Source organism: Carlito syrichta, unplaced genomic scaffold (assembly GCF_000164805.1).
Source record: "Carlito syrichta isolate Samal-C Ts95f unplaced genomic scaffold, Tarsius_syrichta-2.0.1 Scaffold304855, whole genome shotgun sequence".
NCBI lineage: Eukaryota > Metazoa > Chordata > Mammalia > Primates > Tarsiidae > Carlito > Carlito syrichta.
In genome coordinates this window covers 216184-242175 of record NW_007248951.1, presented here as the reverse complement: position 1 = coordinate 242175, position 25992 = coordinate 216184, and the positions used below count along the sequence as shown (strand labels likewise).

General features: G+C 36.3%; 1 protein-coding gene across 1 annotated transcript in view; it reads right to left on the bottom strand.

Annotated features, from left to right (window-relative positions):
• Window positions 1-6440: 6440 nt before the first annotated feature.
• The window catches only part of SYCP2L (synaptonemal complex protein 2 like), a gene marked incomplete at its 3' end in the record, with an annotated part of 48355 nt that continues 28803 nt past the window's right edge, over window positions 6441-25992 (bottom strand). The window contains exons 16-22 of the mRNA XM_008061009.1: window positions 21985-22069; window positions 17702-17750; window positions 14801-14948; window positions 13869-13918; window positions 11790-11922; window positions 6906-6979; window positions 6441-6510 (exon numbers count right to left, since the gene is read on the bottom strand). Coding sequence (XP_008059200.1) covers window positions 6441-6510; window positions 6906-6979; window positions 11790-11922; window positions 13869-13918; window positions 14801-14948; window positions 17702-17750; window positions 21985-22069 — 609 coding nt within the window. The remainder of the gene's footprint in view (window positions 6511-6905; window positions 6980-11789; window positions 11923-13868; window positions 13919-14800; window positions 14949-17701; window positions 17751-21984; window positions 22070-25992) is intronic.

The following is a 25992-nucleotide window of genomic DNA, read 5'->3' as shown; positions in this document are numbered from 1 at the left end:
TGTCTGAATGAAACGTAATTGTACACCTAACCCTTAACTGTACCCCACAAAACTATAATAAAAATACTGATTAATTATTAAAAAAAAAAACAAAAAACTTTTAGACAACGTTTGATGCACAAACCTCTTACAATAATTATAAGGTTTCCTGGTAGACCCTGGCCCCAGGCTGCATGCATTCCCAAAGATTTTACTAAGGAATTCCTATACTTCATTAACTACTGCTTTTCTGAAAGATCTCAGTTCTTATATACTCATTGAACAAATACTTATTGAGTGTCTGTTTTGTACCATGCATTCCGTCAGGAGCATCTTGTTTTATCCTTTAAAGAAGCATGACCAAGCCGGGCTCGGTGGCTCAGCCTGTAATCCTGCGCCTTTGGGAAGCTGAGGTGAGTGGATTGCCTGAGACCGCGGGTTCAAGACCCACCTGGGCAGCGAGACCTCATCTCTACAATAAATTAAAAAAAAAAAAATCAGCCGGGCGTGGTAGCACATACCTGTAATTCTGGCTACTCAGAAGGCTGAGGCGGAAGGATCGCCGGAGCCCAGCGGGTCGAGGCTGCGGTGGCCGGGAGCAGCCACTGCACTCCAATCTGGGCAACTGAGTGAGACTCCAACTCAAAAAAAAAAAAAAAAAAAAAGAAGCATGACCAAAGGGAGACCCAAATTTTACCTGTAAGATGCCCACTTGTACACCTAATCCTGAATTGTACCCCACATCTTTAAAATAAAAAAATATATAAATATTTTACATGCACAAATAAAAACAAAAATTAAGTATTAAATACATTACATGGTTTGTTGATGGGGAGATATAGCACCAGGAAATATGAACAAGAGAGAGGAAGGAAGGAATTCTTCAAGCACCCAGACAAAAAAATGAAGTCACTCAATAAAAGACAAAAGATGTATTTGTTCTGAAGAGAAACCAAAGAATAGATCGAGTCACTTAGGAAGAAAAAGGTTCAACTCTAGAAGATGGCAGAACATCACAAAGTCCTCAGAGAATGAATAAGTCAAGAATTTATACCCAATAAACCTAAGTTAAAAGTTACAACCAAATATTTTTAAAAAATAAAACATATCATATAGTGAAATAAATAATAAAACATTAAAAGGCAACATAACATACAATAATGATCATATTAATAAAAATAAGCTTAATTCTCCCATTCAAAAATAAATATTTTTGGACTAGATCATAAAGCAATTCTATGAAAAAATTACCTAAAGCAAAATGGTTTACAAGGGTAGAAAAATAAAAACATGAACAAGATTATGCCTCACAAGTCATATATACACATATGCACATATACATATACACACATTTATGTATACACACACATATTTATAGCAAGAGTTGCAAATTTAGATGAAGAATTCCACCCAAAAAGTATTAAATCAACAAGAACATAAGGATAAAGTAACAAATCACCACTCTAGACTTAAAAGAGGTATTTCAAATAATTTCTAAGGAAAATGACAAACTTCAAATGCATGAATGAATATGTAAATATCATTCATATTATAGAACAATGCACCATGAGCAAGAGGCAGCAGAAACAGACAACAGAAGGTATTCATGAAAACTTTAGCTTCCAGAGTTCTCCAAAACACATTATTAAAAACACCTGCTCTTTTCAAATAAAATCAAGCTCAAAAATATCTGCAGAAAACAGAGCTATGCAAAATGACCTAGCAAATCTATAAAGAACCAATTTCTATAGATGAAAAACATAGTAATAACTATTCAATGATAGGTCCAACAAATACTGGTGAAGAGGTGGTTATGAAACAGAACAAATTATCCTGTGTGCAAATAGAGCAAATAAATGAAATGTAGAAGTGGTTAAAAGATGAAATACTGAATAAGAAAGAATATTATGTCTAGCTATTATGAAGTTCAAGAAGAAGAAGAAAGAATGAGCCACAAGTAATATTTGAGGAGATAATGGCTGAGAATTTTCCAGAACTGATGAAAGATATGTGTCACATATTCCAGATTCCCCACAAGTGACAAGGCAGATAAATAAAAAGATCATAATTAGGCCGATACGGTGAACACACCTGTAAGTAATCCCAGCACTTTGGGAGGCCAAGGCAGGAAGATTGCTTAAACCCAGGAGTTTAAGAACAACATAGCAAGACCTCGTCTCTATAAAAAAAATTTTAAAAGTTAGTGGGCATGGTGGCACACACCTGTGGTCCCAGCAACTCAGGATGCTGAGGAGGAAGGATCACCTGAGCTCAGAAGGTTGAGACAGTGGTGAGCCATGATTGTGCCACTGCACTCTAACCTGGGTTACAGAGTGAGACCTTGACTCAAAAAAAAAAAAAAAATAGGTTATACTTAGATACATTTTAATAAGAATTACCAAAGATAAATAGAAATCATCTTATACATATCCAGAAAGAGGAAAATAAATGAATATTACCTTCAAAAGGTGACTGTTAGATTGATAACTAAATTTTCATCAGCAAGAAAACAAAAAAAATGAAATAATTTGATTTACTCATATAAAAAATTCTGCCAGCCTGATATTCTATACCCAGTGAAAATGTATTCAAGAAAAAGAGTTGGCCAGGCTCAGTGGCTCAGCCTGTAATCCCAGCACTTTGAGTGGGTTCAAGACTCGCCCAGGCAACTTGGCGAGACCTCATCTCTACAATAAATAAAAAATTAGCTGTGCGTAGTAGTTCCAGCTACTTGGAAGACTGAGGCAGGTGGATCGCCTGAACCCAGCAGGTTGAGGCTGCAGTGGCCGGGAGCGTGCCACTGCACTCCAGTCTGGGCAACAGAGTGAGACTCCAACTCAAAAAAAAAAAAAAAAGAAAAAGAAAAAAGAAAAAAAGTTAAAGGAAATTTTCATAAAGCAAAAATTCAATTTCATCTTAAGTTTTAAAATAAAATAAAGTACACCACCATATAATGTGGTTGGGGTAAGACCAACAGAATTTAAGGGTCTTAAACTTCTATGCAGTCTGGGGGGCGGTGATGTTACTGATTAAACTTAGACTTAGAAAGTACACATTATAACTTCTAAATTAATCAGTAAAAGAAAAGAAATAGAGTATACAACTATAAATGAGTAGGGATGAAAATATAATGATTGGGGCACAAAGAAAGTACAAAATAAATTGGTTGATCTAATCAAAATACAGGCGTAATTGTGTTAAATGTAAATGGACTACACAATACAGTTAAAAGACACATACTGTGAGATGAGGAACAGGGAGTCCAACTACAAGCTGTTTACAAGTGATATCTATAACGTTAGGAGACATACATATATACACACATATATATACATTTCAATCATAAGATGAAAAAAATTTATACCATACAAATTCTAAGCAAAAGACATAAACAGACAAAAATAGTACTAGAGAAAGGGGTCACTTTGTAATGATAAAAGTTTTAACAACCATAAGGTAAATATAACTATTTTACTTTTACCCAAAGATATATTCTCAATTTATATAATGTAAAAATTGAGAAGAATCAGAAGGAGAATGAGCAAAATAACATATACAATGAAAGATTTTACACACTTCTTTCAGCAATTGACAGAATAAGTAGACTGATAAAAATCAATAAGAATATAAGACTTGAAGAACATAGTTAAGAAAACTAACCTACTGTATAGGTTAATTTGGGTGCTATATATATGTATATACATAGCACCCAACAATTGTGGAATATAATCTTCTAACCTTTAAAAACATTGGCATATTCTGAGCCATAAAGTATATCTTAAAATTTCAAAGGATATAATCATACAGAATATGTTTTCTAGCCACAATGCAATCAAACTAAAAAGCAATAGCAAAAAGATAGTTAGAAAAATCCTATACTATTGAAAATTAAGAAATACACTTCTAAGTAAACTTTAGATAAATAAATAAATATAAATATAAATATTTTAAATAACTATGTGTGGAAGTCACCTATAGAAGTACTTAGGAAGAAATAAATAGCATTAAATATATTAATATAGAAATATATGATAATATCTGACTCTTGGTAGAGAACAATTTCACATGACTAACCATAGAGAAAAGATTGATGAATTAGAATTCATTATAATGAAAAATTTTTATTAAAAAAAGTCACAAACACATTACACAGAGAAAGAAGTACAAACAATAGAATGAAAGAAGATATTTACAGCATGTATAACCAAGAACAAGTGTTCAGAACATATGAAAAATTCCTAGGAATCAATGTAAAAAGATAATTCAATAGACAATTGGGTAAGATACTTTAGACACTACACAGAGGAAGAAATTCAAAAGGCTAATAAACATAAAATTATGGTAAAGCTTGATCAGGGATATTAGAATTAAAACTACAGTGTAGTGGGGCACGGTGGCTCAAGCCTGTAATCCCAGCATTTTGGGAGGCCGAGGTGAGGGGATTGCCTGAGCCCCACGAGTTCAAGAACAGCCTGGGCAGACCTCATCTCTACAATAAATACACGCCTGTTGTTCAGCTACTTGGGAGGCTGAGGTGGAAGGATTGCCTGAGCCCAGCATGTCGACGCTGGGGTGGCCGTGTGCATGCCACTGCACCCCAGCCTGGGTGAGGGAGTGAGACTCCAACTCAAAAAGAAAAGAAAAGAAAAAACTTCAGCACACACAGACACACACATGAGAAACTTAAAATACCAAGTGTTGGTGAGCACTATGAAGCAACAGAACTTTCATAAATAGCTGGTGGGAAAGTAAATTGATAGAGTCAGTGAAAAAACAGCTCATCTAAGGTTGGGCGCAGTGGCTCAAGCCTGCAATCCCAGCACTTTGGAAGGCCAAGTTGAGAGAACTGCCTGAGCCCACGGGTTCCAGACCAGCCTGGACAACTTGGTGAGACCTCATCTTTACAATAAATCAAAAAATTAGCCAGGTGTGGTAGCGTGCACCTATAGTTCCTGCTATTTGGAAGGCTGAGGTGGAAGGATCTCCTGAGCCCAGTGGATCGATGCTGGGGTGGCGGTGAGCGTGACACTGCACTCCAGCCTGGGTGCAGAGTAAGACTCTGACTCAAAAAACAAAACAGAACAAAACAAAAAAACAGCACATCTAAAACTGTTAAAGATATACACACTTTCCACCTCAGCAATTCTACTCCTAAAAATATACCTAGAGAGAAATTGTCACATATTTATCAGGAGAAATGCACATGATTCTTCATAGTGGCATTATTTATAACAACTAAAACTGCAAAAAGCCAAATATCCCACAGCACTGGAATGAATAAATTGAGGTATATTCATATAACTAAATGCTAAACTTATAAAAAGGAATATACTTCACCTACATGCATAAGCATAAATGAATGTTACAAATAATTGAGCAAAAGAAGCAAGTCATACAAGATATACACATTATAATGTCATTTGTTTACCTTTCAAACCAGATAAAACTAAACTGCACATTTTTTAGGAATACAGAGAAAACAAAGACATAAAAAAAGCAACAGAAGGACTTTAGCAAACATTAAGACAATCATAATCTCTGTGAAGGATGGGAGAAATTAACAGGTAATAATCTGGTATGGAAGAATTCTAAGCCAATGGTAGTTTTTGAGTTCTCAATCTGAGCTGTGGTTATGCAGATGTTCACTTTGTAATTATTCTTTAAACGGTGTACATCTGACAATCTCTTCAGAATGTCTGGTATTTTTCACAATGCAAAAGTGAAAAAAAAATAGTGGAATCAAACACAGAATGAAGTGGGGATATGGGTTTCAGGTAAAGCATACCAGGATTTTGAAAGTAACAGTAATGTTCTCTTTGTAAAACTGGCTGGTGGTTTGCAAGTATTGGTTGCTATTCTAAATATCCTATACATAACTTATAACTATTTGAATATGTAGTTATGAACTTTTTGATATGTAGTTTTAAAATAATAAACATGCAGTTAAGAAGCATCATAAGAATGGAAAAGTGTTATGTTAATTAATTATATTATATACAACATTACACTGTATTATATACAACATTGTGAACAAGCCTGGAAATCTTCATACCACTGTTATTATGAGAAAATGAATTCGGATCAATAACTTGATCATGCAACCTTTTAGAACACTTCTTATAAACTGCAAGTGACCTACTTGAGGATGAAGTAAGCTCTGGACCAGACCCTTAGGGAATGTGTCCCCACTGCACCCTTTTCTGAGACTGGAAAGGAGGCATGGCTGGCTGGTGGGATTCAGGTCCCAGGCTACATCTTCCTTAGTAGAAGGGATTCCTGCTAAGTGCAACCCCCTGTTTCTCCCCTAACCTTCATAAACATCTAGAGCTCAGCTTATTCTATGACCTGGCAATAATCACCCCGTAAAGTGATTTTATTTGTTGCACTCTGAGTAACCGCCCAGTTTGCAAAATCAGACTGATTACATTTTATTCTACAGAAAGAGTTTATTATTCTCTCACCTCCATCTTCCAAGTGTTGCAGCTTATGTTTGAAGCCAGTACTTTCCATTAATGACTCTTGGTTCACAGTCTTAAAAACAAAACAGACATCACACATATACCAGGGATGCCAAAAAAAAAATACACATTTTAAGCAATGTTATCTATATATTACTTTTAGATCACCATAAACAGAAGTGTCTGGACACGATGGTAACCACTTTGAGCTCCTCTTGTAATTGCAGAAGTCAAACATGACTTGTATTCATCTTTTGTTATTGGTATATATTGAGTATTACAATTTTAATATAGTTTCTTCCTTTCTTAAAATGTGTATACATTTTTTGGCACCCTCTGTGAATATATTATGGCAAATTAAGAAACAAGTGGTGCTATATCACCCTTTAAAAAAAGGAATAAGATAGTTTGTTATGCAAATATGTTAATTCTTGAAAACTAGATGAATAACCAACAGTTAAATAGTACCTTAGACACATTTTCTTTATCATCTGAGTACTCCAAGGAAGAGAGCTCACTCTGTGGGTGAGGACCTTGAAGCTCTGAGCATTAGAGAGAACAGTTTCAAGTTAATCAACACACCAAGTCACAAACTGAAGCAATGACATTTCACTATCACTCTAGTTATTAAATTTCATCATCTGAAAAAGGGGATATGGTTCTAAATAAAACAAAAAATTGTATCTTCCAGGACTTGGATGCTTGTGACATTTATAGATCTGTGGAAAAAATGAAAAGCCAGGTACCACGACCAGATTTTAAAGCACCACCAGGAGCTACCCACCTGGCCCCAAATACGTGGGCAAAGATTCTTCTACCTCAACCTTGTGATCCTCCTCTTCTCTCCATCAGATTTTTTGTTGTTGTTGTTGATGATTTGATGTATATTTGAGGGGGACCAAAAAACCCAGAATTTATTTATAAAAAACTATGTATTTATTCTTACAGGATTAAACTTCAGTCACCTTCGAAGTACTCTGTTTGACGCAATACATCTATCAAGACACATTTTCCACTGCTCAAAACAGTTTTTGAACTGTGTCGAATTTGACACATTTTAGTGCTTGTTTTTTTGTTTCACCTCTTCCACATCAGTAAAATGTTGTCCCTTGAGGACTTTTTTCATCCAGGGAAACAAAAGAAAAAGTTGTTTGAGGGGAGACTGGATGAATAGGGAAGGTGGGGTACAGGGTCATCCTGTTTTTTGGCAAAAAACTGCTGAACATTCAGTGCAATATAGGCAGATGTGCTCATAAATCATCCATAATGAAATGGGCAAGCACATTGAAAGAATCTCAAAAAAAAAAAAAAAGAATTCACTGAAGTCAAACACAGCCTCTCACAACAATGCTAGCTGGTACAGTGATACCGGCAGGTTTTGAGAACACTTAGGGGGAAATCTTGCACAACAAGGGGTCTGCCCTCCAAAAGATAATGCCATTTTGGGGATGTCCCATATACCTTGTGTAATGATTATAACTTCAAGTTAATAAACACGTCACTATTCATGTTGTACATTTGAGCCCCAGAACTTGTTCATCTTATGCCTGAAAGTTTATATACTTTGAGCGACATCTCTCCCTTCCCCAACCTTTCAGTGCTTGGCAACCACTGTTGTACTCTGTTTCTTTGAGTTTTGACTTTTTTAGATCCCATATAATAAGTGAGATTATATTTGTTCTTTTGTGACTGCCTCCTCTCTAACATAGGTTCATCCATGTTGCATATGGTTTTTTTTTTTTTTTTTTTTGAGGCTGAATAGTATTCCATTGCTTGTATATATCACACTTGCTTTATTCATTCATCCACTGATAAACACCTAAGTAGATTCTGTATCTTGGCTATTATGAATAATTCTGCAATAAATTTTGGGATGCAAATATCTTTTCAAGACACATTTTATTTCCTTTGGATATGTACCTGGAAGTAGAATTGATGGATTGTATGGTAGGTCTGTTTTAATTTTTTGAGGAAAGTCTGTATTATTTTCCACAGTGGTTGTACCAATTTACATTCCCACCAACAGTGTACAAGGGTGCCCTTTTCTTCACACCCTTACCAATGCTTATTTCTTATCTTTTTGATAACAGTCATTCTAACAGGTGTGAGATGATATAAAATTATGGTTTTGACTTGCATTTCTCTGATTAATGATGCTGATCACCTTTTCAGATATTCATTGGTCATTTGTACATCTTCTTTGGAAAAATGTCTATTTGGGCCCATTGCACATTTTTTAAAAGGGTTGTTTTCTTGCTGTTGAGTTGTGTAAGTTCTTTATTTTTTAATATTAATCCTTTATCAGCTATATAGTTAAAAAATATTTTCTCCTACTTTGTGGACTGTCTTTTCATTTTACTAATTGTTTTATTTGCTCTACACATGATTTTTAGTTTGATTTGTGTTTGGTTTTTATTTTATTTTGCTTTTTGGTGTTAAAACTTGGACATGAGCCACACAAATGATTTTTATATGTTGATTTTGTTACTAAATTTTGTGTTATAATAGTTTTTTGGTGATGTCTTTAGGATTTCCTATATTTAAGATCAAGTCATGTACAAACAAAAATAATATAAGTTCTTCCTTTCTAATTTGGATGCCCTTTCTTTTTCTTGCCTGATTACTCTGGGTAGAACTGCCAATACTATGTTGAATAGAAGTGGTGCATCCCTGTCTTATTGTGTACTTGAGTAGGATGTTAGCTATGGGCTTGTCATATGTGGTCTTTTCCATGTTTAGGTACATTCCTTCTGTACCTAATTAGTAGAGAGTTATCCTGAAAAGTTGCTAAGTTTTGTCAAATGCTTTTTTACATCTATTGAGATAATTCTATGAATTTATCCTTTATTCTGTTAATATGGTTTGTCACATTCATTGATATGCATGTATTAAACCATCCTTGCATCCCAGGAGTAAATCCCACTTGATTATGGGGTATGATTCTCTCAATGTGCTGTTAAATAGGGTTTATTAGTATTTTTTAAGGCTTTTTATATTTAAGTTTATCAGAAATATTGGCCTATAATTTTTTTTGTACCATTCTTATCTGGCTTTAGTAGGAGAGTAATGTTGGCCTCATTAAAATTAGTTTGAAAGTGTTCCCTCTTCCTCAATATTTTTGGGATAGTGTAAAAAGGATTGGTGTTAATTTTTTATATGCTTTATAGAATTCACTAATGAAGTCATCTAGTCTTGAACTCTTCTTCAAGAGAGTTGATTACTGATTCAATATCCTTACTCATTATTGATCTGTTCAGATTTTCTATTACTTCATTTTCAGTCTTGGTAGGTTATATGTTTCTAGGAATTCATCCATTTTTTTCTAAATTATCCAGTTTGTTGTATAATTGTTGAAGTTTCTTATAATCCTTTATATTTCTGTGGTGCCAGTTGTAATGTCTCCTTTTTCATATATAATTTTCCTTATTTGAGTCATCTCTCTTTTTCTCTTGGTTAGTTTAACTAAAACTTCATCAATTTTGCATATCTCTTCAGAAAACCAACTCTTAGTCTCACTGATCCTTTCTGTAATCTTTCCAGTTTTTATGTCATTTATTAATACCCTAATAGTTATTATTTCCTTCCTTCCACTGACTTTGAGCTTAGTCTATTCTTTTTTCCAGTTTCTTGAGATGTGAAGTTAGCTTGCTTATTTTAGATCTTTTCTTAAAAAAAAAAAAAAAAGCATAATTGCAAGAAATTTCCCTTTAATATTGGTTTTTCATTTTATAAGTTTGGGTATATTGGTTTCCATTTTCATTTGTCTCAAGATACTTTTTAATTTTTCTTTTAATTACTTATTTGATCCATTGGTTGCTCAGGAGTGTATTGTTTAATTTCCACCTATTTGGAAATTTTTCAATCTTCTTCCTGTTATTGATTTTTAGCTTTATATCATTTTTGTCAGAAAAGACATTTGAGATTATTTTAATCTTCTTTAATTTATTAAGATGTGCTATATACTCCAACATATGTTCTATCCTGGAGAATGTTCCATGTATACTTGAGAAAAATGTGTGCTCCACTGCTGTTGAATGAAATGTTCTTTATATGCCTGTTAGGTTCATTTGGTCTATAATACTAATCAAGTCCACTGTTTTCTTCTTGATTTTCCAACTGGATAACCTATCCATTGTTGAAAGTAGGGTATGAAAGAATTCTATTATTGTATTGCTGTCTATTTCTCTCTTCAGTTCTGTTAATATTAGTTTTATATATTTAGGTGCTATAATGTTGAATGCACATATATTTATGATTGCTACATTCTCTTAATGAAGTACCTTTTATCATCATATAGTGACCTTGTCTTTTGTGTTAGATTTTGACTTAAAGTCAATTTTGTCTGATAGAAGTTACATTCCTTCTCTCTGTTGGTTACCATTTTCGTGGAAAATATTTTTCCATCCTTTCAGTTTATGTTTCTCCTTAAGGCTCAAGTGAGTCTCTTTAAACAACATATTGTTGGATCATGCATTTTCCATCCATTCAGCTACTCTGTGTCTTTCGATTGGAGAATTTAATCCATTTAAAGTAGTTAGTAACAAGTAAGAACTTACTATTGCCATTCTGTTAACTGTTTACTGGCTGTCTTGTAGCCTCTTTATTCCTTTTACTCCATCTTGCTATTTTTCTTTCTTTTACTCTAAAATACTATATTTTCCTCTCCTCTTTCTTTTCCCTACTTCTTTTCATCAAGTGGCAGCTAGACTACAGGTTGTTAATGAAGTGCTTATTAAGTGTCTTTGTATGCCTGGCAAAGTGCTAAGCTGCAGGATAATAAAACTGAACAACAACAAAAAATCACTATTTGTAATAAACTTACATGATGCAAACAGTTAAAATACAGTAAGGGTTAAGATAAAGCTTTTAAGTCAAGGGTTGGTACACTATGGCCACCAAACCAAATCTAGTCTGCCACCTGATTTTGTAAATAAAGTTTTATGGAAACACAACCATACCCACTGGCTTACAAATTGTCTGTGGCCAATTTTAGGCAACAAAATTGTTGAATAGCTGCAATAGAAATCATTGGGTTAAAAAGCAAAAAAATATTTACTATCTGATCCTGTACAGAAAAAGTTTACCAATCTCTGCTATAGGTCATCATTTGAACTGTCTTGCTTCTTTAAAAGAGGAGTACACCGGCAGTGCTTGTGCACAAGCTAATTTCAAATGTCAAAGCAAAATTAAAATACAATATCCTCCTATCTTTTGTTAATAGAGACATTAAAGGGAAGACCCATCTTACCTTCTCACTTTCTTCAACAGATATTAAAAGAAAAATGTACTACTTCAAACTACCTTTCCCAAAATATAATTTTTGTCTATATAAATCATTAGAAAATCATATACCTGTTTTCTGGGCAGAATCTTCAGGAGTTAAAAAGGCAGAACTACCTTGGAATTTTTTTTCAGGGATTTTTGGAGGTGTAGTAATGTTATTTTGCCTGGACATGTCTTTCTGTAATGGTGACAGAAGTTTAGCCTAAAACATAGTATCTTTTAAAAATGTTAACATTCATAACCATTCAAAACAAGTTACCAAAAATTCTGAGATGTTTTCAATATCCTTTTACAAAGCTTAGGTATTAGATTTACTCCATTTGAAAACAAATGTTCAGATCGTAAGATCCCAGAATCAGAGCATTAGATATTTCAATTGATAACTGTCACTGGTTTTCAAAGTGTGGTCCAGACTAGAGTGTCGTTGACACCTGGGAACTTGATACAGTGCAAATTCTCAAGCCCCACCTATGTCTTGCTCAATTAAAAAACTCTAGGAAGCCGGGCTTGGTGGCTCAGCCTGTAATCCCGCGCCTTTGGGAGGCTGAGGTGAATGGATTGCCTGAGCCCGCGGGTTCGAGACTCGCCTGGGCAGCGAGACCTCATCTCTACAATAAATCAAAAAATCAGCTGGTAGGCGTGGTAGCGCATGCCTGTAATTCCAGCTACTCGTAAGGCTGCGGCGGAAGGATCGCTGGAGCCCAGCAGGCAAGGCTGTGGTGGCTAGAAGCGGCCACTGCACTCCAGTCTGGGTGACCGAGTGAGACTCCAACTCAAAAAATAAAAATAAAAAATTCTAGGGATAAAATCCAGCAATCTGTGTTTTACCAAGCCATCCTATTTATTCTGATGACCACTAACCACTGTTCTAAATCAAGAGTCAGCAAACTGCAACTCTTTGCCTACTCTTGTAAATAAAGTTTTATTGGAACACAGCACACCCATTTGTTTCCATATTGTCTGTGGCTGCTTTCTGGCTACAAAGGTAGAGTTGAATACTCACCACAGAGACTTGGTGGTTCACAAAGCCTAAAAATATTTACTATCAGGCCCTTTACAGAAAAAGTTTGCCAGTCTCTGCTTTAAATTATTCACTTATTCACAGAAAAGTGTATTCTGAATACCAGTATTTGTACAAAATCAGCAAAGCCCTCACTAAAAATCAGCATAGACTTCTTGCTAGTTGCACAGCTTAAAAATTCATGAATTTGCAAAGCTGTGATATTTCTTTGATGCTTATTTAAAACAAAAGCTGTATTTACTACAAACTGTCCTCTTGGCCCATTTGTAACTGATTACTCAGTTTCAGGTTGAACTATTTAATGAATAGTTAAGTACTTACTCTGGCTCGTAAATTTAACCCAGCTCTGTCATTACAAAATATGAGAGTCCTTTCGATTCAGAGGGCAACATGCCCCAGCCTGACGGGAGAAGGTAGATGGAGCTGTGATTGGTGCCCTAATTGCACTGACTTTCTGCACAGGCAGGAGGACACCCTGAGAATCACAGCAGCTGCCCCTTATAAAATTCTTATGTACTTGGTACTATACTCTATATTCTATATATATCTCATTTCACAAGAAACAGAAACCAATTGCTAAGAAAGATAATTGAGTTAATAAGAGACAACATTTGACTTTAAACTGGTGCAAACACTGTTGTTCCTATTCTTAACTACTTTGATATAAAACAAAAATAAGTGAAGGGAAAGTAAGAAACACTGAAGACTTATTCAATATATAAGCCTCAATAAATATTAATTGCAAAATTAATATTTAAATGATCATTAAAAGCTTTAGAAGTGACATATCAACAAACTGAAAACTAAGAAGAATTAAACCATCAAATTTACTTTAAAATGTAAATTTGAAAAGCATAGGTTTGTGGAAAATCAGAATAGCCCAGATTTTAGTATTATTCATTAAAAGAAAAAATCCTTCAGCAACATCTGTAAACAATGAAAAAAGATCCTAAATCTTCACCCAAGATTCATATTAAGCGTTGAGAAGTCCTTGCAGTTTCTTTCGGCGGTGAGTCACATACCAGTAACTCAGTGATTGGTTATTCTCATACTCCCAAAGGATTCTTTAAGAAATGAATGCAGTTTAGCTCATAGGACACACAGCAGCCCAAATGAAATTTACTTACTTGGTCTTTCTCATGGTCACTGCCACTGCTGAAAGAAAAAAGTGGCAAGGCTAAAAATGAAAAAAAAAAAAAAACAAGTATACAATGGATCTGGTTACTTACAAGACATACAGAAATTCACTTCTCCCAATATGCCAATGCTAGAAAAAATTCCCACTTCCTAAAGCTTGCTCAAATGTCCACTCTTAAAATTGCTTTCTAATTATTCAATCTTGATCCTAACCACCCAGAATTATCTGTTCCAGATCTCGTCCCTGCATATCACCCTCACATCTTTGTTTTGTCCTAAAGTTTTACCTAAAAGTACTTTTCTCAGCCGGGCACAATGGCTCAAGCCTATAATCCCAGCACTTTGGGAGGCCAAGGTGAGGAGATTGCCTGAGCCCATGGTTTCGAGAACAGCCTGGACAACTTGATGAGACCTCATCTCTACAATAAGTCAAAAAAATATTAGCCAGGCATGGTAGCGCATGCCTGTAGTTCTGGTTGCTTGGAAGGCTGAGGCAGCAGGACCACCTGAGCCGGCAGGTTGAAGCTGGAGTGACCGTGAGCATGCCACTGCACTACAGCTTGGGCGATGGAATGAGATTCCAACTCAAAAAAAAAAAAATACATCTCTTTAAATCCTATTCCTTTTTCCAAGAGTTAGCTTCAATCCCACCCACCTCTATCATGAAGATTTCCTGATGATTCCAGCTCATGCCAGATTCTTCTCATCTGAACGCCATTTATTCATAGCTCATATTTAATAATTGTTTAAACCCATATTCTTCTGTTTTATGTACATATATTTTGCCTTTCCAATGTATTCCATCAGAAAAAGAGGGTCCCATGATCACATTTTGTAAGGGTACTCTCTCCCATCACATACAGAAAAATAAATACCTGCTGATTTGAAAAGTGACTCAAAAGAAGACATAGGCCAAACTCACTTCTCATCCTACTTCTAGTTCTTGTCTTTTTTCTATTAGAATATGATTTCAGGGATTTCCTTTTTTGGTTACTGGTCCAAGACAATCCACTGGTACTAGAACTTGAATCTTGATTGCTCTCAGAGAAGAGATGTGTCCTGTAACTGAACTTTTACAAACACAGATGATAAATGAGAACTTTTAAGGGGGTGTTTAATGTCTTTTGTGTTCAGTTAAACATGTTACTACAATGTTAGACAAAAAGGTAGTAATTGCTAGAAGACAGCGTTCTCTTACATAATAAAAAGGCAAAAAGTAAGGAAAGAGAGAGAAGAAAAGAAGGATTATTCCATTTGTCAACTCTAAACCAAGCTATTCTTGTAAAGGAAGACAAAATTCTCTCTAATCAAATGTTTGTACCTGAAGAGATGCTAGATAGCTGTTCAGAAACTGATGTACCTGGACATTATACAACTTCAGAATACTAACTCAAATGACAAAAGAAAGTTTAAAAATATTTTCTGCAAATTCATGCTTCTCTACACTTAAGAACTAAAACCAAACAAGAGAGTGTGGGTTATTTGTGTTTAAATCTTTAAACATTTTGAAATTAGCCTGGATTATAAAATGCTAGAAATTTAGGACAAGCTTAATCTTTCTGATGGATTAGTCAGCTGTACTTTGACACTTATGTACTTTAAATCTTTTTCTGTTTTTGCGTTGTTATAAATGCTGTGGTGAACAAATGTTTATGCTTGGTTTCGATATGAAGCTTGTCTTGATTCAACAAATAATCACACTCTAGTTGAGTTCTGTTGGGCAACTCCAAGGGGCCCAGTTCCCAAACCACCAGCCTCACCAGGTGCTCCCCCATTCAGCTGCTGACAACCCATGCACATTTCAGGCTAGGGAAAATTCTTAAATGCATCACATTTAAATGGTGACAGTACCTCACATAATGTTCTCAGACAAGGCAACATATCAGCCAGAGGACAGAGCCTCTGCCTGGTATGGCAAAATGCAGAATCAGCCGCCAAGTCCCTCACTAGGTTAGGGCTGAACCGATGTTTCCCTTGTTTATGACTGTATGACCCATAACATCTAAGGTGGGTGATGGTTAGCTATCTTGTTTTCAAATGAATTCATTTTTTGAAGATGCAATTATTCCTCTTTTAAGATGTTTAGCAGTTCAACACTTTGTAGAAAAGGTAATTTCATTTTTTAATTGATAGGTAAAAACTATATATTTATGGTATCCAACCTGTATTTGAAATATATATGCTTGCAGAAAAAATAAATCAAGTAGTTAAATATATATGCTTGCAGAAAAAATAAATCAAGTAGTTAACATATGCATTGCCTCCTAAACTGTTTCTCCGGTAAGAACAGTTAAATACTCTACAGCAATTTAAGTATACAATATATCGTTATTAACGATACTCACCATGATATACAACAGATCTTTTAAATATATTCTTTCTATCTGACATTTTGTGCACTTTGGCCATCTTCCCAAATCCCCACCATCACTCCAATAACCACCATTCTACCCTCTGCTTCTATGAGTTTGACTTTTTTAGACTCCACATATAAGTGAGATCATGCAGTATTTGTCATTCTGTGATGGGTTTCCACCTAATGCCCTCCAGGCTCACCCATGTTGTTGCAAATGACAGAATTCCCTTCATTCTAAAGGCTAAATAGTATTCTACTGTGTGTGTGTGTGTGTATTATATATATATTATATATAATATATATATTACATATATATATAGCACATTTTCTTTATCCAGTTATTGAATGTTAGACACTTGATTGCAGAAAGAAATTTCTAAAAGAAATTTTGTGAGCAAAGCCTATTTGCCTTTGCCTTTTGTTGAGGAAACCCCACATTTGTTCCAGAGTTCTCCAGTCCAGCGTCTTGCAAAGAGCAAGTGTCACTTCATCTAACGCATCCAATTAAAAAGCCACACAGCAATTTTTTCCTAGTTTCTTTATCCTAGCAACTATTTCTTAGTTTCAAAACAAAAGGTGTTGAAAGTTATTTGTAAAAGCAAAAGTATCTAGAGTGGTAGTTCCTAAATTGGCTGCATATTATAATCACCAGGAAGGGGCTTTAAAAAACAAACTCCCAATGCCTGGGCACCACCCTGGATCAATGAAGTCAGAATGTCTGGGGAAGGAACCCAGACTTCAGTAGTTCCTCCAGTTCCCCAGGTGATACTAATTCAAAGTTTGGGCAGTAGAGTGTGAGAACTATTGCTAGGAGAAAGCCAGAAAAAGCCTAAACTTATTTGACGCTCATGATTTCAATTTTAGAAAAACATTTCATTGTTCATGATAGTTTAAAAAAAAATACACTATGAACTTAAGCACTATGCTTCCCAAAGTGAAAGCCCACCAGTGGTGGCACACTAGAGGGGTCATCTGGCACAAAACCGTGTCACTGAACAACACTGACTCAGAGGAAAATATTTCAGTTCTTTAAAGAGGTCTGAGCCGGGCTCAGTGGCTCAGCCTGTAATCCCACGCCTTTGGGAGGCTGAGGTGAGTGGATTGCCTGAGCCCGCGGGTTCGAGACCCGCCTGGGCAGTGAGACCTCATCTCTACAATAAATCAAAAAATCAGCCAGGCGTGGTAGCGCATGCCTGTAATTCTGGCTACTTGGAAGGCTGAGGCAGAAGAATCGCCGGAGCCCAGCAGGTCGAGGCTGCGGTGGCCAGGAGCAGCCTACTGCACTCCAGCCTGGGCGACAGAGTGAGACTCTAACTCAAAAAATAAAAATAAAAATAAAAAATAAAAATACATTTAAGGCAATTAAGAAAAAATATAAATAAAGAATAGAGTTATGACACATTTTGGAGTGGCTATGTAAATAACTGAAATTGGGAAGTATTGCCTTAAAATAATAAAGATTATTACCGATACACTCATTCTTTGCTTTCTGTCACCGCTGAAAGCAGAATCTACCCTGAAACAAAACACATCAAGTTAATGGAACTGGTACAACCATCACCCTCCTTCTTCCCTTTTTCTTGTTATGTCCTTTGTCTGATCATGATCCCAGGGCATGGGAAGTATCCCATTCTGCAGACAAACTTACCATCTTATGAACTATCACCACAGATTCTCTGGCAGACAACAACAGTTTATTTAAAATACAACAAGTTTTTGTTGAGCCCCTTGCCTTAGGTATACAAAGAAAATGCAGAGTGAAATCAGCAAGTAACCAGACAGCAAGGGCAAAGAGTTTATACAGCATAGAATCACCTGTGTGGGCCTTAAACAAATGTTTTTCATGATGATTAGTGATGTTGAGTATCTTTCCATACACCTGTTGGCCATTTGTAGGTCTTCTCTGGAGAAATGTCTTTCGCCCATTTTTAAAATCAGACCTTTATTACTAGATTGTAGGAATTCCTTATATACTTCTGAATATTAATCTCTTATCAGATATATGGTGTGCTAGTGTCAAAAAAGCAAAGATGACACGTGTTGGCAAGGATGTGGAGTCTCTGGAACTCTTGTACACTGGGGGTGGGAACATAAAATAGTGCCAGGTGCTATAAAAAAAAAAAAACCCAACAATTCAGGCTGGGAATGGTGGCACATGCCTGTAATCCCAGCAATTTGGGAGGCCAAGGTGAGAGGATTGCTTGAGCCCAAGAGTTCAAGACTATCCTAGGCAACATGGTGAGAGCTCATCTCAATAACAGCCACCACACACACACACACACACACACACACACACACACACACACACACACACACAAAACAGTTAAGTGGTTCCTCAAAAAATTAAAAATAGAACTACTATATGATCTAGCAATCCCAGTTCTGGGTACATCCAAAGGAACTGAAATCAGTATGTTGAGAGGATGTCTGCAGTTCCATGTTTACTGCAATATTATTCCCAATAGCCAAGATAAAAAACAACTTAAATGCCCCTGAATGAATGAGTGGATAAAGACAGTGCAGCACATATACACAATGGAATACCATTCAATCTTAAGAAGGAAGAAAATTCGACCACACATGACAAGGATGAACTTGGAGGAAGGACATCATGTTAAGTGAGATCAGCTCATCATAAAAGGACAAATATGGGAGGGGGAGGCAGGTGGACTGCTTGAGGTCAAGAGTTCAAGACCTGTCTGGGGAACACAGCGAGACCCAATCTCAAAACACACATGGACAAATTCTGCATGATTACACGTATGTGAGGTATCTAAAATAGACTCAGAAACAGAGAGTAGGTTGGCAGTTGCCAGAGGCTGGGAAGAAGGGAAAATGGGGAGCTGCTATTCAATTGGTATAAAATTTCAGTTATACAAGATGAATACATTCTAGAGAGCTGCTGTACAACACACAAAATTGTGCCTATAGTTTCCAATACTGTATTGTGCACTTAATTTATTAAAAGTAAAGCTCATGTTGTGTTCTTACCACAATAAAAACAGAAACGCTAATGCATTATCATTTCTAGGCAGCGGCTGATCTTTGTCTCTATAGTTTTCTAGAATTCCACATTCTATTCATATTCTAGAGTTTTCTATAAATGTTTTCATACAATATGTATTTTTTATCTGACTTTCACTGGACATAATTTGGAGATTCATCTGTTCTTTCTTATTTCTGTATGGTATCCCATTGTATGGCTATACCAAAATTTGTTTATTCATTCAGCTATCAGTGGACATTTGGGATGTTTCCAGTTTAGAGCTATTATATAAAGAAAGCCACTATAAGCATCTGTACACATTCCTTTGTGTGGACGTATATTATTTTTCCTGAATTCATATAGCTGATACATGTATAACATCTTAAAAAACTACCAGCAGTGTATAAAAGTTCCAGATGTCCCACATTTTCAAAGCTTGGTACAGTTTTCTAATTTTAATCATTCTAATAGATGTGTAGTTCATCTCATTATAGTTATAATTTACATTTTCCTAATAACTAATAATGCTAAGCAACTTTTTGTGTGCTTATCTGCCATCTGGGTATCTTCCCGGGGGAAGTAGCTGTGGAAACCACTTTATACAAGAGTCACCTTGTGTTAACTTCCAACTGATCAATGACCTGCTACAATCTAATTTGAACATCAACCAATCAGAACTGCCTCATTTGCATGGCAGGAACCCTGATACATGGCAGGAACCCTTACCCTAACCAAAGAGAGGCCAGCTCCCAACAAAACAACCTCAAACTGCTGGCTCAGCTCAGACAACTCCTTTATTTCTGTCCTGCCACCATCTCCCGTATGGTGTGAGCAATAAAGCATCTCTTTCTACTTAAATCTGGCTTCAGTAAATTCTTTCACTGCCCATGACTCTGGCCATCTGGTTACTTCCCACAACTAAGATGTCTAAATCTTTTCCTATTTTTTTTAGTTGTATTTATATTATTGAATCTTGAGAGTTCTTAATATCTTTTGGATAAAAGTATTTTATCAGACATATGACTTGCAAATATTTTCTACAAAGGTGTGACTCATTCTTTCATCTCCTAATAGTGATTTTCAAAGAACACACATTCTTATTTTGAGGAAGTCAATTTAACAATTGTTCTTTTATGAACTGTGCTTATGGTGCCCAATCTAAAAAATATTTGCCTAATCCAAGGTCACAAAGATTTTTTTAATGTTTTCTTTCAAGTAGGTTTTACATGTATGTCTATGATCCACTTTTAGTTGATCTTCTATACGGTTGGAAAGTAAGGATCAAAGGTCATTTATTTTCTTATATATGGATATTCAACTGTCCTAGCACTGTTTGTTGAAAAGCCTGTTCTTTCTCCACTGAATTGTTCTTGCATTTTTGTCATGACCAGTTGTCTATATATATGTAAGTCTATTTCTGGACTTCCTAGTCTGTTTTATTTATTTATCTGTCTTTATATCACACTCTCTTGATTAAGGTAGCTTCATAGTATATCTTAAAAGCAGGGAGTGTGTAAATCCTATCACTTTGTTTCTTTCTGAAATATGTTTTGGCTTGTGCAGGTCTTTTAAATTTCCACATAAAATTTAGAAATAGCTCGCCAATTTCTTTTAAAAAAAAAAAAAGCCTGCTGAGATTTGAATTGGGAATTGTATTAAATTCACTGATCCATTTGGAAAGAATTGTCACTTTAATATTTAATTTTCTATGCTAAGAGTACAGTAATAGGACCCCAAAGGCCTGGAATTTATTTAGAAAATATTTTGTATTTTTTTTACATGTTTAAACTTCAGTCATCTTTGAAGTACTCTCCGTTTGATGCAATCCACCTATTGAGATGTTTCCCACTACTCAAAACAGTTTTTGAACTCATCGATTTTGACAGCTTTTAGTGCTTCTACCGTTTATTTTGTTTCACCCCTTACATTGGCAAAACAAAGTTTTTCATCCAGGAAACAAATAAAAGTCACCTGGGGCAAGATCAGGAGAATAGGGAGGGTAGGGCATGGGAGTCATGCCATTTTGGGGTCAAAAACTGCTGAACACTCAACATGGTGTAGGCAGGTGTGCTCGTAAATCACTCATCATTAAATGGGCAAATGCATCGACTCTCCAGGAAAAATTCTTTTTTGCTAAAGCCGAATGCAGCCTCTCACAACACCACTAGCTGGTACACTGATACCAATGGGTTCCTAGAACACTTACCTAGTAATGAAAGCCTGTCCTAGAAGGGGCCCACCCTCCAAAAGACAATCCCACTTTTTATCAGGAGGTCCTCTCTCATGTCTGTTTCCTTATACCTAGGTCTTCTTTAATTTCTCCCAACAATGTTCTGTGGTTTTCAGAGGGGAAGAGTGAGGGAGGAGGACTTACAAATCTTTTGTCAAATTAATCCCTTAGTATGTCATATCTTTAATACTGTTATAAATGGTATTGCTTTTACTTCAACTTCTGATTGTTAGTATATAGAAAGAAAATTGCGTTTTCCAATTTCAAAGTCAGTATTTTACTGCAGAAAAAATACGTTGTCAGAGATAACTCTGAAGGTATAATGGTAGAGGTCTGTGGTCAGGAGAACTTGCCAGCACTGCTAAAATTGTTCTACAGAAAACTTCACACAATACTCTCTCCTTAGTGGGGGGGGGGGTGTGGGAAGGGTGAGTAGGATGACCAGATGCAGGAAAGGGGGAAATCTAGATGGCTGACTTGTAGCACTGACATTAATAACAATCTACATATTTATTAGTTTTGAAAATCACTTACCTAGATTTGTCATTTAATTTAGGAGACAGAATTTTAACTGGTGGTTCATGTACATCTGAAGAATACTCATGTTTCGAAGTAACTTCTAATGATAAAAATTAAGCAAAAGATGTTAAGCTTGTCAAGTAAACATTTAAATATACCACTCAAGTCGCGTCTATGATATGAGGACTAAACTGACTGAAAGGACAGACCGAGAGTGGGAAGCCATTTTTCATCTTGTTCTTAAACCCTGACACAATGATGAGAAAGTAGAAGCTATGCTTTTGGAGAAATGCACACTTTACGTATAATTAACCTTACGGACTTTGTCTTTTCAGAAACAGACTTCCAGGTATCAGAGGTATCTCATAGTGGCAATCAAGCATGCCTAGAGTAAAGTAAATTTACAAGGCTTAAGACATCATGCATGGGACAAGGACTGTAAAAGTCATGAAACTTGTAATTACAAAAGTTATAAGCACTCAGAGGGAAATCAGGTGGGGATTCGATCTTCCAGAAGATTGGGCGCTTCCTACAGGGAAGCCAAGGATCCCCCGAAGCTACCCACTGGGAATGCGTAGGAGATAAGGGGAGGTACACCTTCCATTAGGTCTAAGGAATGTCTTTTGGGAAGATGCAGGAGAATTAGAATCCTTGTCATGCCTTTCTCTAGGGGCTGTGATCACGTGGATGGACATTAATGGGTCTCTGTGCCACAGGTTCTCCAAGACATCCACAGGTGGTTGATAAGGAAGTCACAGCAGTCACATGCAACATCTCCAACCAAGAGAAGGATTTAAGTCAGGACTGGGGGCGGGGGGAGTTCGACGCCACACTCACCTAGAGTGTAGGCCCACTCCCTGTCTGTGGGGGGTGAACTTTTCTTAAATAAATCTTTTCTTCTCTCACCTCTGTGTATCGCAGTTCTTTGCAATTTACTGAGATCTCTGGGTTCCCGAGCACACACCTCTGGCCTGCCAGCTCGGGCAGTGCTGAGCATCACCCTGTGCCTCTCCACCCTCACCCTGTCCCTGCCGTACCCTAACACTGACTGTTTCTTCTCTTGTGTAAATTCCTACCAAAGGGGCCTAGGGAGTCACACCCTACAAGGATAAAAATCTCCTTAGACAGGTTTTTATTAACCCAATATGGCATGACTTACTTTCCAACCTGACCCTGGCATAGCATCACATGATAGATAATAGACCCAGAAGGAAATAAAAATATTTTACCCAAAATATTTGACAAGTCTGCCACGGGGCCCACATGTTGAAATGGTCCAGCAAAGCTATCTTTTGTGGGTAAAATTCGCAACTGGAGAGAATCCTCACTGATACAACCAGCCCTTTTCCTTCTAGGCCTTTTCTGCATCTAGGAGAGACTAACTCAGAACGTGACACCTTTAAAGTCTGAAGAGAGCGCTCCCTGAGGGCTGCCGCCTCTGAGGCTTCATTTATATAACAAGAACCTGGATCTTCGCGCAACACCCATATCTTAACTCTGACATTTCTTTTTACTGATTTCAAGTCTTTAGACAGTAGCTTAACTCTCTCAACCAATAGTCAACTAAAGAATCCCTAAAACCCCCTATGACTTGTAAGTCCCTTCTTCAAGATTGCCTTTTGGAGTCAAATCAACGTATACCTTCCACATATTATTATTTTACTCACAATTCTTCTCTCCCTGAATTGTATTAATGTCCCTCCTTCCTCAATCAAACCAATGAAAAGACCACAGGTATCGATTTATGGTTTCTTGTAACTTTTGCCTTCTTGAAATGTATACAACAAGTATAACTGTATATAGTAAGTCATCACTCTTCATGGGAAGCCCACCTCTGGTATCTCACTATCCTTTGGTGAGAGTTGGTAATTAGATCCTGCCTCAAGTCTCAAATTGGACATCTATGGTCACTGGGGAAAAGTGTCTTGAGGCATAACTCAAAAGAAATACATATTCTAGTGCAGGACCAGCTTTGTGGGTAAAAAAGATGCTCTTTTTTTTTTCTAGTGTGAATCTTTTATTTTGACAAAATGAATTTTACAGATTTTTCCATTCTCAAGCTCCCAAACTTTTACTTATTTTAAAAAACAAGAGACAAAGCTGCCTAGACGCCAAGATGTCAGTCATAAGTAAAACTGAACCCAATCTTTAAGTTGCATAAGCTAGTTGCATTTTACACACCATGAAAGTGAAGAGAAGTGTGGAGCTCACTGGTTTCAAGTGCGCCTTGTAAGAAACACATGCACAAATGGGTTTTTTAACCACAGTGTCATATCGATAAATATCTAAGTATCGACACACATTTTTCCATTAATGGCAGGCACAACTCTACAAATATCAAATTACATAAATCATATTTTTAATAAACTTGATTGGGAATGTGTAGTTAAGAGGCTGAAAATGCTACACTTATGCACATGAGCACATCAGGGCAAGGAATGGTACAAGCAGTTCCCTTCAGGAATGATTTTTGGAAATTTAAAATATTATCTTCTGGGAAAAGCAAGGTAAAAGATGTCCTGACTCAGTCTCTAAAGACGTATCAAATTACAGATTTTGTGCAGCTGGTTACCAATACACATGTTTAAGAGATTAATACTGATGTGTCTACTTTTTAGTTACTTCAGCTTTACATGTCTGTGAAATTGAAAATTCCTCAATGTGGAGTTATAGCTTATTCTGCACTAGGTACAGGTAGCATGTACACATTCAGAAAGGTTGCTTTTCCTCCCAGTTCCTGCCACCTCCATCATTTGTTTCCCTTTGTCACTTTTAGTTGACCTATAAGAGAGACTTTATCAGGTATGGAAAGATTATATATAGCCGCTCTTCTCTTTCCAAAGGTACAATCAGATACTTACTCTTTTGATGAAAAGATGCCAAACTCTGCAAAATAAGATGGTTTATTCAGAACCAAACTTGAGGACTTAAGCCCAGAAACATCCATCCTCAGGAGGTCCTGAGGTTGTGTGCCCATGATGATTGAATGGTGGTTTGATAATATAGTAAGTCTCCTACATACAAACCTTCAAGTTGCAAACTTTCAATATCCAGTCACACTAGTTCATGTGTCTGGTGTACATTGTCACATGTGTGCATCCTCTACAAGTGGTTGTGCTTTTGTGTATGTTACTGTACAGTGTTGTATAGAGTACAGTAGTACAATATCTATATTTCAAACCCACAACGTCTGGAAGCAAGCATAAAAACAGTGTAGCTGGTATTATATAGTTGATTGTGTTAGTTGGGTACCTAGGATAACTTTGCTAGACTTACAAACAAACTGAACGTCCAAACATGATCTCAGAATGAAACTCATTCATATGTAGGGGACTTACTGTATTCATTTCAGGAAGGCAAAAGTTATAAGAAACCATAAATCAATACATGTAGTATTTTCATTGGTTTGGTCTAGGAAGGAGGGACACTTTCAAGAGGGGATTTGCAGATCATAGGTGGATTCAAAGATTTTCTTGATTGTTAATTGGTAGTTCCCATCTAAGAAATTTGGGAAAGCAGTAAAAGAAATTGCAGAAAAATATGAGCATCAACAATTGGCATCAACAATTGGATAATTATACTAAGGAAAGGGGCTTCAGGGTGAAATTTACAAGGAACTTACAACCACAGTAACAGTCATAAAAGCTTACTGACTTATAAATCATTATTGCAAACTAACTTTTAGCTGATTGCCGTAAACGTTATGAAAAACAGTTAACCATTGTTGTAAATTAACCCTACCTTAAGGAACTGATCACCACAATCAATCAACCATTTTACAGACCCCTCAAACAACACATAGGCAACTTACCTCTCCAGACCTCACATAACAGTCTTCCACAGCCAACCCTATAAAATTTCCTTCCAGCCCTACCTCTTCACAGACAGCCTCCCTTCTGCTGTACTTCCCGTTGCTCCCTTGCAACATACATTTAATTCACAATTGTTCTGGTAAATTCATTTGCCCCTGACACTTCAACTAGTCATACAATAGACAGATGTTTTGTTGAGGAGGTAGAAAAC